Here is a 17,809-nt window from a genome sequence, read left to right as displayed (position 1 = left end):
AAGACCTCCTCCATCCCCAGGATGCAGTTCATCGTCCTTGAAGACATGGAACAGAGCGAAACGACCGTTTACCTCCGAGTGACCTCCTGGGAAGAGTCGGCATGTCGGGTGGGGGTGGGATCCTTCGGGTTTTTTGGGGAGTAATGTGTTCGTCCATCTCTGGACGGTGGCTGTGGTTTGTGTCACCGCTGTAAAGAGTGTCAGCTGTGCTGGCATGTTTGTGTAAAAGTGCATTTATGGCACTTTTTCCAAAACGAGCCGGTTCTGGTGCAGATAAACTGCTGTTTTGAGGCTGCTGAACATCAATTCTGTCCCGCTCTCTCCTCCCTCTGACAGGGTACCCCAGCTATTCAGGAAGTCTTGCTTCTCCTTTTCTCCCCATAAGTCCCCTGGATCACCATAGCAACAGCCTGTATGGACAGCACCGCTTCTACGAAACTCAAAAAGGTGCGTTATGATATCAGCGATTTGTTTCAGGAACTTTTTAGTTTGTTGTTTTTTGCGTATTTGAAGTAAAAGACTAATTTTAGCAACAATTTCCTTATTTCTAGATGCTAGCTGTTTATTTTATCGAAAAAAATCTCAACTGGATAGATGACTTCAAAGCTGGTAAAATATCGTTTAAAGTTTAAATACAAGAGTTGAAAAGTTACCCAGAAACTTGGCTGCTCTTGAGAGGATCTGTGAGGAGGAGTGGGCCAAAATCCCTCCTGCAGTGAGTGCAAACCTGGTGACAGCTACAAACGTTTGTGTAATCACAAACAAAGACGATACTACCAAATATTAACCTTGGTTTTTTCAGGTGTACAAATACTTATTTTCAGCAGTAGAAATAAATAATATATAAGTGAGATAACTTGCAAAATCACAAGGTGTTCAAATACTTTCTCCTTTTCTTCTAGATCACTTCTATCTGAGAGGCCTTCCCCCCCAGCCCCCTCTGCTCTCCACCAATCACAGCCTTCCGCCTCTGTCCAGGACGGCGCCGAGCCACCCGCTCGGCTCCTGCAGCCGGGAAGCTGACGGTTGCGGGGGAGGCGGACGGGGCGCCAAGGATGTCGGTGACAAAGTGGTTTTATCAAAAGAAAAGGAGAGATCGAGTAGCAAGGAGCGCCACCAAGAAAGCAAGGACAAACAGCTCCATCATCACCAGACGAACGCCGGTTCTACTCCGTCTGGGTACCAGGCGTACCCCCACCATGCCCTCCTCCCGCACCTCGCCCTCCAGGGGCGGGACGAGGAGCACAGACACTCTCTGGAGCGACACAAGGATTACAGGGACGGGGATTTGGGCGGTCAGGGAGGGAAGCATATGAGTGCCTGCAAACTGTCCAGCAGTTCGGTGGCAGAAGCAAGCTGTGGAGGAAAGGGGGCAGCGATAAGCAGCTGCGCCGGCGGTGGGGCGGCCAGGCCTCCATCTGGAGGCGGCAGACGGGGATCAAAAGATGGACCCATAAACGGAGAAATGAGGCTCAGCGAGTCGTCCTCTGAATGTATGAGGCGAGGAGCGGCGGCGACCACCATCTTGGCACCTCCGACTCCTCACTCGTCTTACTCCATGCCGCCACCCCCCGCGCCTCCTCCTCCTCACGCCATGCACATGGGCTCCACACTAACTGGAGGTTGGCTCCATCACCATCCACACCCGGATTTTTACTGCCCTCCGCCCCATCTGACACTCGCCCCTTGTAAAGACCCATGCAGCAGGGAGGCAAAGGGGGTCGGACCAACTTATGTGCCTTCAGTTGGGCCGCAGAGGGACGTGGCGGCCCCTGAAGGAGGCGGGAGGAAGGCGGACGATAGGTCAGAGGAGGGGACTTATGAAAGTTCCTCTCATCACCACAGCCGCCTTAGCGCTTGTCAGAGGAAGGACAAATCTCAGCAACACCAACAGCAGATGGGATACGGCAAAGCAGACAAACCCCCCGACTGGACGAACCCCCCCCACCGGCCCTTCTCCCAACCCGAAACGCGCTCCTGCAGCCTTCAAACATCTCCAGCCTTCAGGGACGATACAGAGGAGATTTGTCGTCCCGTAGACACTACCCAGGACGCACCTTCTGTACCGGAGCAGGAGGCATCCAGGGACGGCCCAGAGGCAGAGACCCCGCCCTTCAGGGACTGCTCTCTGTCGGGTCACGACAGGCACGTGGCGCTCAGGTCGGCGACTCAAAGGGAAGGGCAAAAAGTGGCAAGAATAAAGCACCAGCAGCACAGCAGCCAAGCAGGAGGTGTGGAGGAGAAGAGCCGAGAGGGGAGTCACACAGCACCTCCATGGGGGGCTCGGGGGAGCCACCAGGAGGACCAGAGAAAAGGTACCCACAATGCACCACTTAGTAAAGGAGCCCAATCGCAAGTGCCTCCACTGCTCCACTCCAACACCGATGGTGAGGGAAGTGCCATGAAGAACCTCATGAACTACAGTTCCCAGCAGCCTCAGCTGCTGCCGCAGAGGAGCCCCTTCGGAGGTTTGGGGTACCTCAGTAAAGGTGGAGATAGATCGGAGAAGGGGGACAAAGGAGTCAAAAGCAACACCTTCCTGCAAGACCCTCCCAAGCAGCCCCTCCCTCCTCGCCGGGGCTCCATAAACGAAGGAGAGAGAGGTGACAGGAGTGTAAAGGAGGCGGGGGATGCAGGTGAAGGAGAGGTCCGACAGCCACCTGTGGGCATCGCGGTGGCAGTGGCCAGGCCTCCCCATCGGTCTCCGGACAGCACGCCGGGACACAGCAGGCAGGGCAGGGTCCTGCCGAGCGTGAAAGGTCAAACATCTTTCCAACTTCTTTTATCTTCTTTTTTCTCTGATCGGGTGAAAAGCTCCAAAAGATGTTGTAGGCAAAAAGAAAAACAAAGATGTATTTTCTGGTAATTCTGATGGTGCTCACTAGCCAAAATCATCGTTCTTATGATAAATTACACTGCAAAAGAAATAAGTCAAAAATTATTACACATATTTTATTTAAATTAGCAAAACAATTAGCCAATAAGGTTTAAAAAAAAAGAGTTTTACCAAGAATTCTAATTTTGCGAAAAAGTTCTAGTCACTGACACATATTTTCTGAATTAAAAGCTAATCAATTAATTAAATCAATTAATTAATTCTTAATTCTTAATTCAAATCACGTTAATTTTGAAAATCTGATGCTCAAAAATGCTCGGACTAATGTGTCAAAGTGTCCCCTCCCCCTGCGCACGCCTACAGACTCACATTTAAATTTGCGCGAAAACACTCGTACTGTAGCAAATTGCAAATCTGGCTCAAAACTGTACGACTGGATTAATCCAATATTGTTCGAAGTTATTTTGTGGCGCTAATGTTAGCTTAAGGCTACAAGCATGCGCATGAGCGCGCAACCAGAGCTCTCAACAAAAGAGAAGGGGTGGGGTTGCCCAACAGTCCCGCCCACAACCCAGAATTATATTTTTAATGAGTTACTGCCACTGTGCATGAAATACGTCTTAGAAAATGACAAAGACTCTTTGATTTTGGCTAAAAACTTCATAATCATAATTAAAAGACCACTAGGAACAATTTTACGATAGATACAACATGGTTGGAGTGGGACTTGAAGCCTTTACAAGTGAACTATATCCATAAATATGATAATATATTACCTTTGGTACACAAAAGAACAAGTATTTTATGAAATAGTTATTTTCGTGAAAAATAACTAAAAATGTACTGCAATTTTTTGTAGATTTGGGCTTCAAAATACGTTTTTTCCTGTCAATTATTTGACGTAGTGGGCTTTACAGGGTTAATAAACCTCAAACTTACACATATACTTCAAACATTGAAGTTATTTACCAAAATAATGACAATGAATGTCGAAGTTATAAACATTTATTAAACATCTGTAAAATTGAACCAAAATTTACAGTACAATTTAAGCTTTGTGGTTTATTGACAAGAACTAAGCACAAAGCTAAGTCAGGGTCAGACAGGCAGAGGTCAATCACAAGCATGAGAGCATCAAAGAAGAGACTAGACATGTCAGAGTCCAGGCGAGGGTCAGGGCAGGCGGCGGGCAATTAGAAAATAAGCAGAGTCCGAAACAGAAGATCAGGTCCAGGTAGAATCGCTCGGTAATGCAGGCAGGGTGGCACAAACAATACTTCGCACAGAGCAAGGCCCTTTTTTGCAACACTTGTTTTTAGATTTTGAGTACTCTGGATATACAGTGGCCAGAGGGGGAGACAGTTGTACATCAAGTTTTTCTATTGTCAAGGGAGTATTTCAATCATTTCCTCATTCATAGATCTTAGCTCAACGACACTGAACACCTGGCAAAATATCTAGTCTAGAATGTTTCAAGTCTTTGGAAGTATCAAATAGTTTGAAGAATTGTTGGTCTCATTTTAAACACAGGTGTGTCGCGGCCGGTGTATCCTCTTGGTCGGGAGGCGGAGGACAGGAAAAGAATGACGGAGGACCAGATCGGTCTGCACCATCTGGACCGAGAAAGAGACATGATCATCAGGTACGGTGACGAACACCATCGCGGACTAGAACGCCGGTCTTACTCTGTTTTAATTCTCGTGGCGTCTTCCTCCCATTTCGATGCTCTGTTTCCCATTTATCTCAACCCCTCGTCCATTTACTCCTCTCACCCTTTGATGTGATATTTCTGTAGCTCCTCACTCTTTCTGCTCCCTGCCTCTCTTATTCTTCCCGAGATGAGATGCGGTGCATTAATGTTACAGGGACTAATACGAATCTCTCTGAAGTATCAGGTTCTTATTATGTAGTCATATTAAGGGAAGAAAACATATAATGAGAACTCATAGACCAGGCACAAGATGATGGCTGTTCCCACTGCCCACACATTTCCCTTTCTTGATGATTATAATGGTAGTAGTGGTAATGAAGATGACATGAAGGAAAATAATGATCATAATGACGGTGATGACAGTAAGAGGCATGATCAACATAATGACAAAGTTCACCTTGCCTAACGCTTTGACAGGGACAACAAGGACTGCATGGAGTTTGCCAGGATTCACCCTTCGAGCAGCTGCCACGGTGACCTGACCTCTCACCTGCTGGTCCCCGGAGGGGCGAGCCAGTTAGGGGCAGACCCGAGTGCACACGCTCACCCAGCTCACCACTGGATGCAGAGGACAGGAAGTCCGTCCCTGTGGATGGGGCATTCGTACGGTACGTTGAGCACGTCGGCATAGAGAGCAAAATGAAACCAATTCATTCGCAATATGGACGTCGCCATGTTGGAACCAGAAATTGTCAGTAGGCAGCGATTGGTCAGAGTAGGTCTTCGTTTCTACGGCAACCACTCTCTCCAATCAGGAGTGAAGTGGGGTCGGGGGAGCCTATTGATCAAAAGCTTCAAACGTTTGGCGTGCGACCCCATACTTTTACTGAGGTTTCTGATAGGCCAGTTGACAACTTGAGTACGACAAAGTCTATAGAAGTCGATGGGAATTTGGCTTTTTGGGACCAGTGGGGGAGGAGTCACTCATATTCGGTCAATGGCACATCCCAAACTAACAATGCTCTCCATTTTCCCCCTGATTCCAGGTCTGAGCCATGTGGGAATGAGCCCGGGTTTTCCTCCTGGTCTTTCGAGCTCCCTGCAGCCTGTTTTGGGGTCACTTACACAAGATCCTAATTCCCCCCTCGTCGTCCTTCCTGCAGAACCCGGAAACCACCATCCTCTTGGTACGTAGACCCTCCTCCTTCAATGATGCACATTCTTCCTCATGGTTCCGTGAAACGTGCTGCAGCTTTTCTTACCAGAGTTTTAGTATCATTGGCCAATCAATGCCCAACTAAGAACCTCTGTCAGTGGAATCATGTTTTATAGCTCAGTTAATGGGAGCAGCCACCTCCCCCGGATTGTGCTCGGCATTATGCAAACCGTTTAGACGGGCGTCTCATTTCTCCTGTGGCCGAGGATGTGTGCGTCCTAAGTTATGTTCACGTGTGAAATAAAAGGTTCGGTTGTGCGTCTTAACCAAGCGCCAAAGAAACAAGGGGATGTGTTTGTGTGTGTGTGGTGTGTGTGTCAACACTGCTTTGCAAACAGGCTGTGAAATTTAATTATCTCCCACCTCCCTTGACTCGTTCTGTGAGAGTTCCTGCAGAGAGGGGAAGTGCATCCACTGAACCCTTCCCCTGGGAAACATTAGCCCACTCAGGCTAATCTCACAGAACAAAGGTTCCCAGCGACAAGGCAGCCAAGGAGAGGATGTGTGTGAGAGCATGCGTTTGTGCGCTTGGACTCACATGTGTTTAGGTGTGTGCCAAGGCAAAATTACTTTGCTGCTCTTGGAAAAAGACCGTAAAAGCAGGTGGTTGTGGACGAATACAAGCCCCAACAGTTGGATGTTTGAATCAAATCAGATCAAATTCATGTTTTCGGCCTGTGTGGACATGTTCTGTCCATGCATGCACGGGCTTTCTACTCTTCTCGTCACAGTCTAGAAATTGCATCTTGTAGGCCGATTGGTGACTCCAAATTTCCATCCAAAATCCGGCCTGTGATTGACTTGCAACCAATGAAAACTGAGATATTCTCCAGGAATGTGAGAAAAATCGGAAGACTTTCAAGTTGCGTTCCCACCACCCTAAGCAAAGTGCTTCACAAGTTCCGACCGCTATTTCTCGCTAGATATAAAACAAGTTGTTGCAAGTTCAACCGGGCCAACTTTGACCAATCGTAACCCTTCCGCTTTCCTAGGCTTGTTTACATTAAAAGTGGGGTCATCTAGACCCCACAATCATTGTTGATCTTTACTGGTGTCCAATGACAACCACGAAGTCTTGTCCACCTTTGTCATGGAAGGGCTAACACCTCAATATAAGGGTGGGGTCATCTGGACCCCATAAGAGAGCACAAGGGACATATGAATGACGTCTCTTTTAATTCAAGTACTGACCGTTTGAAAGTGGATCACATAGAAGAAATTAATAATTGCAGTTTATGCCCAGATGGTTTTATGTGACACCAAGTCTTTCATACATTGGAACAGATCTGTGAGAGAAAAAGTCTAAAACAAGATTTGGACTACTACGACAGCTCGCACCAACGCTCTTCGAGCTGATGGTGATGGATATGCGCTTGTAAACAGTAGAAAAAGAAAGTCCCTTCCTGCTTGTCCAGTGAGAACACTATGGGATAAAATTGCCTTCAAGAATATTGGTTTAGCGCATTTCTGAACGCATCACATCCTCGATGTTATCGCGGGTAAATAAGCTCAAAACTCTTGCAGTGGCAACAGTTTTTGGGCCCCATGTACAAACGCATAACCATTGACGAGGCGTTACCAGTTATACCAGGTCAAACTTTGACTAATCAGGGACTCAGGTTTGGTAGCGACGTATGGATGGCGTCCTTTACTCTGTATTTTTCTGCAAATTTATTGAAAAACTAAGTATCAAAACTGGTCTTTTTTCTCCCATCCAGACGTCTTAGAGCAGTCGGGTCTGTGGCCACCTGTCTACAGAGCTAGAGGTCCTCCCCCTCACCTGCAGCACCACCCAGTCTACTCCAGCTCCTCATTCCTACGGCAGCAGGAGCTGTACACCCTGCAGCAGCAGCGGGCCATGGAGCACATGCAACGCCTGCCTTTTGCACATGTAAGACTGGCAAAACATTCCACTAGAAAGAGGTTTTTCTAGAATTTGTTTTTGACAACTCCAAAATGGATTGGAAAAAGTTTAATTGGAAGGTGCTTAGTTACTTTTTTGTATTTAAAGTTTTATCGTGTGAATGCTTAGTCAGTAATCACGCTATAGTGATTATCCTGCTCCTGTACGTACGTTTTTCAGCATTTAAAAACTCAATCACACTTTCAGCTATTTCAACAATCTTGGTATCAAAATGTTCATCTGGTTCAGGACATTACTGCTTGTATTTTTAGTATTCATAAACTATAGTTTTTGAAATATTGAGTGAAATATGCCCCATAGGAAATGAACGAGAAAGTCTTAAATATATTCAGTGGCTATGTTTTCATCTTTTATAGTAATTTAAAAAAAAAGAGTGGAGTTTAGCTAATATTTTAGCAACATGCTAACGTTTCTGGCTAATTTCTTATCTTCTCAGGTTTTTATAGGCTAATTTAGAGTTTAGCTTCTATTTTAGCAACATGCTACCATTTTTGACTAATTTAGTATACTAAGGAATTTTAGGCTATTTTGAAGTTTAGCTAATATTTAAACAATTTGCTAGATTTTTGGGACAATTTATCACCTTCTAGGGTTCTTTTTATGCTAATTTGGAAATTATTAATATTCTAGCAACATCCTAACATTTTTGGCCATTTTTGGTCTCTATTGGAGTTTTTTAGGCTAATTTGGAGTTAAGCTTTGTTTTTAGCTACAAGCTAACGTTTTTGATTAGTTTAGTTTACTGAGGAATTTTGGGCTATTTTGGAGTTTAGCTAGTATTCAAACAATGTGCTAGCTTTTTTGGCTAATTTGGCATCTACTGAGGTTTTTTATGCTAATTTAGAGTTTAGCTTCTATTTTAGCAACAGGCTAACGTTTTTGACTAAGTTAGTATACTAAAGAATTTAAGGCTATTTTGAAGTTTAGCTAGTATTTAAAAAAATTGACCAACAATTTTTTTGGCTAATTTAGCACCTACTAAGGTTCTTTTATTCTAATTTGGAGTTTACTAATATTTTAGCAACATCCAAGTTTTTGGCTAATTTGGTATCTACTGGAGTTTTTTGGGCTATTTTGGAGTTAAGCTTCGTATTTAGCTACAAGCTACTTTTTTAAAATAGTTTAGTTTACTGAGGAATTTTAGGCTATTTTGAAGTTTAGCTAGTATTCAAGCAGTGTGCTAGCTTTATTGGCTAATTTGACATCTACTGAGGTTTTTAAATGCTAATTTGTAGTTTAGCTCCTATTATAGCAACATGCTAACATATTTGGCTAATTTGTTATCTACTGAGGTTTTCATAGGCTAATATAGAGTTTAGCTTCTATTTTAGTTACAAGCTAACGTTTTTGACTAATTTATTTTACTAAGGAATTTTTTGGCTATTTTAGAGTTTAGCAACAAGCTAGGTTTTTGGCAAATTTGGCATGTAAGATTTTTTTGGGGCAAATTTTAAATATTAAACCAACAGACTAAACATTTTTTTTTTTCAAAATTGGCATGTATTAGGGATTTTTAAGCTAACTTACTCCTGATATTCCTTACGTTTTGTCTTTTTCCTTTCACTTCTCATTGACAGAGAAAACAGGAGGAGAACACCGTCACCCCGGAGGGCTCCCAGAATAAATCCTCCGCTTCCAGAACGCCGTCATCCTGTGCATCCACCGCCTCCTCGCATCCAACAAAACCTTTTTCCCACACCCCTCCTCCACTCAAGACCTCCACGCCGTCTCCTGGACTGTGTCCCAGCAGCCGACAGTCCCCCTGCTACCACTCCCCTTCCACACGCCCCCACCCACCAAATCCCCTGACCCCGACGCCAAGCCCCGCCGCGGCTGCTCCGTGCTCGCCAGCTCTCAGCCCCGCTCCCTCTCACCTGTCTAAAAGGCTGGAAGGGGGCAGCGACAGAGGAGAAGGGCAGCCCCCGAAGGATTACCCACAATCCTTGGAGCCAGGTGGGGCATTTAGTAGCTAATAAGCATGTCGAATCATGCTGAATGTAAAGAACTGTACTTGCAGGTCTCTGAAAACAAAAAAAATGTAAAAACAGCAGGCAGAAAAGACAGACAGATATGATGTGAGAGAAAAGAAAAAGGTTGGAGAGATGGAGGCTACTGCTGCTCAGGCCTTTGAAGCGTGGTATTCTTTTGATTCTGCAGAGATTGTTTGAAGCAGGCCTGATCCTCACTCTGTGTGTCCTTGAGAGAGTATGTGTGCACTTTTGTCTGTGCAAGCTAAAGAGGGACAGCACTCAGACCGGCCATTAAGGTCAGCATATGGGCGCTCTTTGTGTGCACACGCATGTCGCAGGGGGAAGGTCAGTGGCGTCTTCAGACGGGGCCTACTTATCCTTCAGGGGTCCTTGGAAAGCGCACAGGCGGAAGGATACACATTCATCTGGCTGTGTTGTCAGGGGGGCGGAGGGATATCATCAATAATAACAGAGGAGAGGTGACAGGGCCGGTGCTGCAATCAAAGGAAAACAGCAGGGGAACTATCAATATCACACGTAGATCCATACGCTCACATTTACACAAGGAGAGGGTCGTACACACCCATACGTTTGAAATACACATAAAAATACAACATAAATCTCCTTTAACTGCATTCAAAGTCACGCTCCAATCATCTTTTGATCCATTTTAGTCAAAATGAAAAATCTGTGTCGTTTTCTGCAGTGTCAGTAGTTTAGCCTGCTCTCACTTCCCATGATCCCATTGTTTACATAACTTTCAGTATTTTACTCTCCATAAAAACATATTTTGTCAAAATTATACAAGTTAGAATTAAGCACAGGATAATAACAATCAAATAAAATGATCTGGAGGGCCGGATCTCCTGCTAGCTTACAGCCCAACCTCAGTGCTGCATTTTTTCGTCTGCTCCTGATTTACAATGTTTTGAATAAAGGAAGACTCAGAAATGCAGTTTTAAGCCTAAATCTCTTTGTATACATAAATGTGAAAAATTAGGACACCCTCATTAAGTAATCAGCTCCAATTTTATTTTGAAAAAAATCTAAATTGAAAGTTATTTAATAAAAATCAAACAAAAACATTAATATTTTTCTACTCATTGAAAAAGAAGGATCTGAACAAAAATTCATATTTTCATGAAGGTCAAAGTTGTACTTCCTGTCTCCTAGTAGCTATTTTCGCTAAAAATTGCATAATTGAGACACTTTTTTGTAGCATCTACCAATTCATTAAATGCTAAGTGTGAAAAGCTAAATCAGGGTCAGGCAGGCAGAGGTCATTTAGAATCATTGGAGCATCAAAGAAGGGAATAGAGGTGTCACTGTCCAGGCGAGGGTCAGGGCAGGCAGCAATCAATCAATCAGAGGATAAACGGGGACAGAAACAGAAGATCAGGTCCCGATAGAAACGCTCGGTAATGCAGGCAGGGTGGCACAAACAATACTTCGCACTGAGTGAGGCTTTGTGCAGTGCTTAAGTGTCCTGTGGGTGATTGTCAATGAATATGCGCTGGGGAAGCTGGGAAATGTAGTATGTTAATACTCTTGAGAGAGCTCTGACTCCTGACTGTTATATAACTTGGATGACTCAGTGATGTTCAAATTGATATTATATGTGTATGTATCCAAATATGTTGGAAAACATACAGGCATTCATAGTATGTCCTATTTTGTTACTCAACTGTAACAGAAAAATACTACAAGAATATGTTAAAACACAATTTTCATTGGAGTAGATCTTTAAAGTTTCTGTTTGATTTTTATGGTTAAATTTAAGTCAGACACTTCCATCCTGAGCAATTCACCACCCAGATCCTAAAAAAGAGTAATAAATTGAATGCTATAACTGAAGTTGCCATATAGTGTTATTAGTCCTATAAAGATTTATGCTTCATCTTTCATGCCTGACAGAATTTATTATGAATACAAAACTTAATTGTGCTCTCTATCAAATTTCCTACAAAAAAGTTTGATTTCTGCCCTCTTTTTCCTCTCCAACAGATCTGCCACCTGTCTATACCTTCTCTCTGGTCGCCATGGGTTACAAGGCCGGGCCCTCGCCTCCTGAAGCATTGCTGGCCGAACAGTCTTCAGCGGTGGCAGAGCCAGCAGAGCCGGAGTCCAAGTCCATCCCACGCCCACGTCACATCCAGCCTCTCACCGTGGAGGAAGAGTTGAGGAAAGAAGAAGACGGTCGTGCATGCGATGTGGCGGAAACCCAGATTGGAGTTCCAGACGAGGAGAGGAAGGAGACAAAAGGATGCTTCATCTCTGAGCCTCAGAACAAGGCTTCTGGATTGCCGCCATGCACTTTCCCATCCCCGGCGTCAGATCCAGCCTGCCCAGCAGGCACAACCCTAAAAGTAGATCTCTCTCCGGGTTGCTCGGGCCAGAAGGCGAGCCTGGAGGAGTCCCAAAGATCCAAAGAGCAGGAGAACGATGGAAAAGAGGACGAGAAAGAGGAGTCTGACCCAGCCGAGTGTTTTGTTTCTGTGCCTGTAGAGTCGGAAGAGGAGGAAGATGGATGTAAAGCTGAAGAGAATGTAGAGGTAGTTGAGGATGAGGAGGAGAGTGAAAAAAGTCCAAATGAGGAGCTGGTAGGACAAATATGTAGTTCACCCGCTCCTCCTCAGTCTCCTGAACCAGCCTCCTCTCCCGTGGCAAACACAGCAGCCCAGCTTGAGGGAGCGTACATTCGCAGCTTGGAGCTCCTAATTGCTGCAGCTTTGTGTGCCACCAGAGATGCAATGCACCCACCAGCTCCTGCTGGTCACAACCCATGCCCTTCATCTCACCATGGAATGGAAATACTGGGGGAGCTGGCCGAGCTGGAGATCCAGCAGAGGAGGAGGGAGACCGAAGGAAAAGGCCCTGAAGGTAAGCTTCAGTCCATTTTTAATCTAATTCCCGACCTTTTCAGCCTTCAAACATGCTCTGACCGACCAGAAGAAAAGTTGTCACATTTAAGAAGCCAGCTAGGAAACCTTAGGGGGGCAGTATCATGGTCAGGGCTCATCTAAATGCACCCAAATGACTGATGTAAACACTGCACAGCTAATGGCGGCTCTTCCATCAATTTGCTTTCTGGTAAGCTCAGGAACAAGGTTTTTCTTTAACAAGGGTTTTCTTCCAGATTATTAGATTGATTCACGGAAGACCCACGAATAAAGAAACGTACTTCTGGAAAGGAGGTCTTGCCTTTACGTCTTTGGTGAAAATAAAAGCAGAATCTAAAGTCTTAGTCAAATGCACCTGTACGGAGGGTTGACCCATACCGACGCTGAGGGTTTTTGGGTGTCCAAGCTTGTGGAAGGTCGTAGAGAAGAGGTGGCACGTCCTTAAAGGCAGTGCAGGTGTGTCTTGCAGCACCTCAAGGGACATCATGAAATGCTACACATTCTCACGCCCAACTCATCATATATAGACGTATGGTTCGGGTCCCCGCCGCCTCACTTTTTGACGTTTGCGATGTCCCCTACTCGTCGTTTTTTGCGTGCTGGCTGTTTCCTTTAGATAATGGGTACCCAACCCTCAGGACGCGATACTAGAGACGGTAATGATGAGTGGGTAGAGAGAATGTGTTGGAAAATAGAAAGACTATCTTGCATGTGGTAATTGTATCGTGAAGTACTTGTAGGGATAATGGAAGTTGCATTCACTTATGTTGTACCAGTGATGCTGTCGTACTGTGCAATTAAGCAACACTAGTTGTTGGTGAGATGTACATACTAACTACTTACCAACAATTGACTCCTTACCAACCAGGCGCAAATGACACGTTAGTGCCCATGGGACGATTGTAGGATGCCAACGCAAACTATGTTCTGATTGTCTGAAAACTCTTAGGCTTCACGCTAGGACTATGTACTTATCACATGACCAACACAAACAGGATCCTCATGCAGGATTTGGGCCATAGAAACAATAAAAAACTTGTACGACATGCCCACATCTCACCTACTTCACCCTTACTTACCCTACGGCTTCTCCTTACCTCTCCAATGGTAGGGGCATTTGAAGTGTTACTGGTGTCCATACTTGTTTTTCTAAGGGTAAGAGGTAGGGACTTTGGACTGTGTATATCTCCGCCGGTAGGGAGTTCTATGTCTCGCTATGCCACGGAGGAAGAAAGTATTTTTTATGACTTTTTGTTTCAGCATGACTTTTTAAAGTTATAAAACCGATGTTGGTAGGTATTTTCCAAGTGCTGGCAGCTAACGTAGATGACCGGCGATGACTTTTGAGCGAGTGGTAGTGCGGTCCAAATTGGAAGACACTTTTTTTTATAAGTGTTGAGTAGGGGGAGAATTTGGACACATCCGTTTTGTCCATTGAACATGCGCCGGAAGTTAGTTGAGCTTGACCAGTCAGGGACTCGGCATTGGTAGTGACGTATGAGTAGTCTCCTTTTTCAAACAACAGACGTGCCAACCATTTGAAAAGTGACCACAAAAGAGAAATAAAAAATTGGAATAGGGCTGTGAAAGAAAAAGCCTGGGGCAAGATTTGCAAGATTTGACATTTCGCACGAACTGAGAGTACATGTGCTAGTATCTGGTAGTGACGGACCAATAGGAACTCCAGGTTCTAAAAATGCATTTAAGAACCCACAAACCCACACATACCTGGTGCGTATGTAGCTAAGGGATAGGCAACTCTAGGCCTTGAGGGCTGCATTCCGGAAGGCTTTCCGGCTCTGGCACTTTCTAATTTGCTCAACCAAGTAATTAGTCATGAGCAGGCCTTGGATATCTGGACCTCGAGGCCTGGAGTTGCCTATCCCAAGTGTCCACTACAACCTATCAACTAGAGCATTCTCGTAGAAAAAAACATGCTTGAACATTTTCGTTCTAGAGGCTGACCAAGAAGTCTACGACCTTGATATTTCATGTGGATCACCTTCATGTTTGCCCATTTTAGAAAGCCTCTATCCACCCATAGGGGCACTTACGACCAAACCTTAAAAACATCCCTCGTCATCTCACACGATCTTCTCACTGAAACGTATCTGGAAACAACAAAACCCCAATATTACCCCCCTACTGTCCAGTTACTACTTCCCTACGGTGGAGCACATTCTCTGGAGGGAAGTGTGTGTTTGGAGGGAACACAAAGACGGACAAACAAGGCCGGGACACACACCCATACTCCCTTCCCACGTGTCCCCACAGGCTCTGGAGCCTTGCTTTGCTAATTAGACCCTTCCCTTTAAAACACTTCTCCTGTAAGCGCTCCTATTTTCCTGTCGTCCCTCTGAGAGAAAGTGTTTTTATTTATGCCGGTATGTGACGTGCACGCCGCTGTGTGTGTGTGTGTGGCTAAGCTGTTAAGTAATCCCAGATGAATCCCTGCTCTCCTCCATCAGAGTCGGTGTGTCTCCACACCAGGCTGTCTGCTCCCTGCCTGCATAACCCCCCCACTCTTTATTATTCTCCCCATTCTTTCTCCCCCTCTTTTTTTATAAAACCAATGTAATCTTGTGTGTAAATCCTGCCTCTGCAAGCCTTGTTGACGGAATTAATAAGTGTAAAAATCACAAGTCGCTCAGCCGCTGTCTGTGTGTGAGAGATGCAAGGTGTGTGAGGTTGCATTTGTTTACACGTGCGCGCACGTGGTTAGCATGTGTAATAGGTGAGAAATCAATAAGTCATGTCGTGGCGTGGAAAGCGGCCTCCAAATTGCAACACATTTATATGAAACCAGCTCGGGCTGCTGTACTCTGAGCAGCTTTTATGCAGACGGAAATGTTCACATTTCCTCAATGAGCGTCCTGCTTAGCCTCTAACGATGATAGTTTTCCTGTTTTTTCCTTTATTCCCTCGTGCCGCCTCTTATTACAACCCCGTTATTACCGCGCGTAGATGAGTGTGTGCGGTACGCTGCGGGCGGAAGGTATCTATCGATTGTGGCCGTCCTCCAGAATACTACACTAGGCGTGGTGATGTCAGCGGTGATGTCATCCTGTCAGAGTAATCGGAGCGTGCCATTGGCTCCGAGGGCTGACAGATGAGACGGCGGTGACCTCTGTAGACAAAGCCACGGTTATGGGCCCTCGCCATCGCTCTCCGAGGAGCTACCTGTCGGGTACCAGTCTTCACATCCAACTTCGCTCCTCCTCGTCCTCCTCGAAAGGGGGGAAATTGGATTCCGTCCATGTCCATAATGAGGAGATGTAGGAGAATAAATAGATAGCTCAATAAACACTTTGCCTCGTATTGCTTCTCCTCCCCCTCCCTCCCTTCTTCTGTTGCAGTCCTCCTCCTCCTCTTCTTACCACCTGCCGTTCTCCTTCTCTCCTGCCCCCCCGACACACACACAGTTTGCCCACGACTGCGTAGCTCAGCGAAAAATGTTGTAGGTGTCGGTGTGTGTTCAGAATGTTTTATTTGCATAGGTGTGTGTGTGCGCACGGACGCTCTCATGAATATTCTGTTTCATCTGCCTCTGCTGTGACAATGACAGAGTTAATGACAGTGACAGATGTAGAGACCCCCCCAACCCCACCCCTCGCCGGTGTCTGTGTGTACGATCACGCACCAACACGAGTATACATCAAATAAACTACACAGCTAATATCATAAATATCACCACTTTTCCCCGCCGCGCTTCTGGAAATAAATCCGACACGTTTTGCAACGAACGCCGCGCAGGAATCTAAACCGAAACAATCCATCTCCCCCCCCATGCAGGTGAGGAAACGCTCACCCTTGACCTCCACAGTTTGGCAACGCTGGCAGCCGCCCGGGCCTTGGAGACCGAGGGAGGGGCTGTGGATGTGGGGGCCGAGCGGCAGTGTCCAATCAGGAAGAGGCTCAACCTGCGCAGGAAGTGCAGCTGGACCCCTCGGCACGAGCCGGTGAGGACTGTTTTGTTTTTTTCTTTTACTCCTGGTCATCAATCATTCCTGCTAAATTATGGGTTGGTGAGGACTAAAACAATTGACTCACCTGAATTTATATGAAGAGACACCAAATAAATCTCAAACAGAGCCTAAATATCTGCTATTTTTACTCTGCGGTTTTTCATGTTTTTCGGCAGCTAAAACCACATAATCAGCCGTCCTCACAGAAGCAATTCAACAGGATTAAATTCCTAACACATCACCTTTCCAAAAGAACCTGACGTGTGTAGAAAAACAATAAATGCTCCAGTAAACAGCTTTAAATCACATATTTAAGGCTAATAGAACATTAGAATTAATGAATTACACCATAAATTTGAAAATGTTAATTGTACTTAACCCTTGTGTGATTTCTACATTCTGTGTACTCCCTTTTTTCCTATGGGTCAAAAATTCCCCATACTTCCAAATCCCTGAAACAATAGAATTTTAAATCTAAAATCTAGTGTGCATGATGAAACAACCTGTAACTTGTGATTTCCACTCAGTGCAATTTATTTTTTGTCATATTTTTGTTACACAATACAAGAAGACGATCTCCAGATTTGAACAAAAAAACAACTGTCATAGAAGTTTTCTTTCACAAAAGTTTAGCATTGCTAATCCATAAACATTAAGTAATTACTTTTGAAGTAGTTTATTTATTTACAAAAGGAATGACAGAAGTCAACAATTTGAAATGTCTTTGTCACCCGGAAGAGTTTGATCGAAAGTTGCTGGAGTTTGACATTGTGTGTTATAAGTTTGATTGTAATTGTGTAGGAGTATTGGTAGTATTGGTCGTATGTGTGTAGGGATTGGTAGTATGTGTCTAGAAGTTAGTAGTATGTCTTTAGAGTATGGTCGTATGTGTGTAGAAATTGGTAGAAATTAGTATGTGTGTAGAAGTTAGTAGTATGTCTTTAGAATTTGGTAGTATGTGTGTAGGGATTGGTAGTATTTCTTTAGAGTTTAGTAGTATATGTGTAGAAATTGGTAGTATACCTTTAGAATATGGTAGTATGTGTGTAGAAATTGGTAGTATGTCTTTAGAGTTTAGTAGTATATGTGTAGAAATTGGCAGTATACCTTTAGAATATGGTAGTAAGTGGGTAGGGATTGGTAATATGTCTTTAGAGTTTGGTAGTATGTGTATAGAGGTTCAGAGTATGTTTGTACTGATCGGTAGTATGTATGTAGAAGTTAGTAGTATGTATTTAGAGTATGGCAGTATGTGTGTAGGGGTTGGTAGTATACCTGTAGTATGTGAGTAGGGATTGGTAGTATGTGTGTAGAATTCAATTCAGTTATATTTATATAGCCCAATAT

General features: G+C 44.7%; 1 protein-coding gene across 2 annotated transcripts in view; it reads left to right on the top strand.

Annotated features, from left to right (window-relative positions):
• Nucleotides 1–17,809, top strand: part of bahcc1b (BAH domain and coiled-coil containing 1b) — a 71,867-nt gene that overhangs the window by 32,965 nt on the left and 21,093 nt on the right. For both annotated transcript variants that reach the window (XM_024284646.2, XM_024284647.2), the window contains exons 3-11: nt 337–447; nt 903–2,759; nt 4,367–4,478; nt 4,965–5,155; nt 5,534–5,674; nt 7,422–7,594; nt 9,205–9,580; nt 11,602–12,477; nt 16,290–16,456. In XM_024284646.2, the coding sequence (XP_024140414.1) occupies nt 337–447; nt 903–2,759; nt 4,367–4,478; nt 4,965–5,155; nt 5,534–5,674; nt 7,422–7,594; nt 9,205–9,580; nt 11,602–12,477; nt 16,290–16,456 (4,004 nt within the window). The remainder of the gene's footprint in view (nt 1–336; nt 448–902; nt 2,760–4,366; nt 4,479–4,964; nt 5,156–5,533; nt 5,675–7,421; nt 7,595–9,204; nt 9,581–11,601; nt 12,478–16,289; nt 16,457–17,809) is intronic.

Source organism: Oryzias melastigma, linkage group LG19 (assembly GCF_002922805.2).
Source record: "Oryzias melastigma strain HK-1 linkage group LG19, ASM292280v2, whole genome shotgun sequence".
Lineage (NCBI taxonomy): Eukaryota > Metazoa > Chordata > Actinopteri > Beloniformes > Adrianichthyidae > Oryzias > Oryzias melastigma.
Note: the sequence above shows the minus strand (reverse complement) of the source record. Positions and strands in the feature narration are given on the sequence as shown.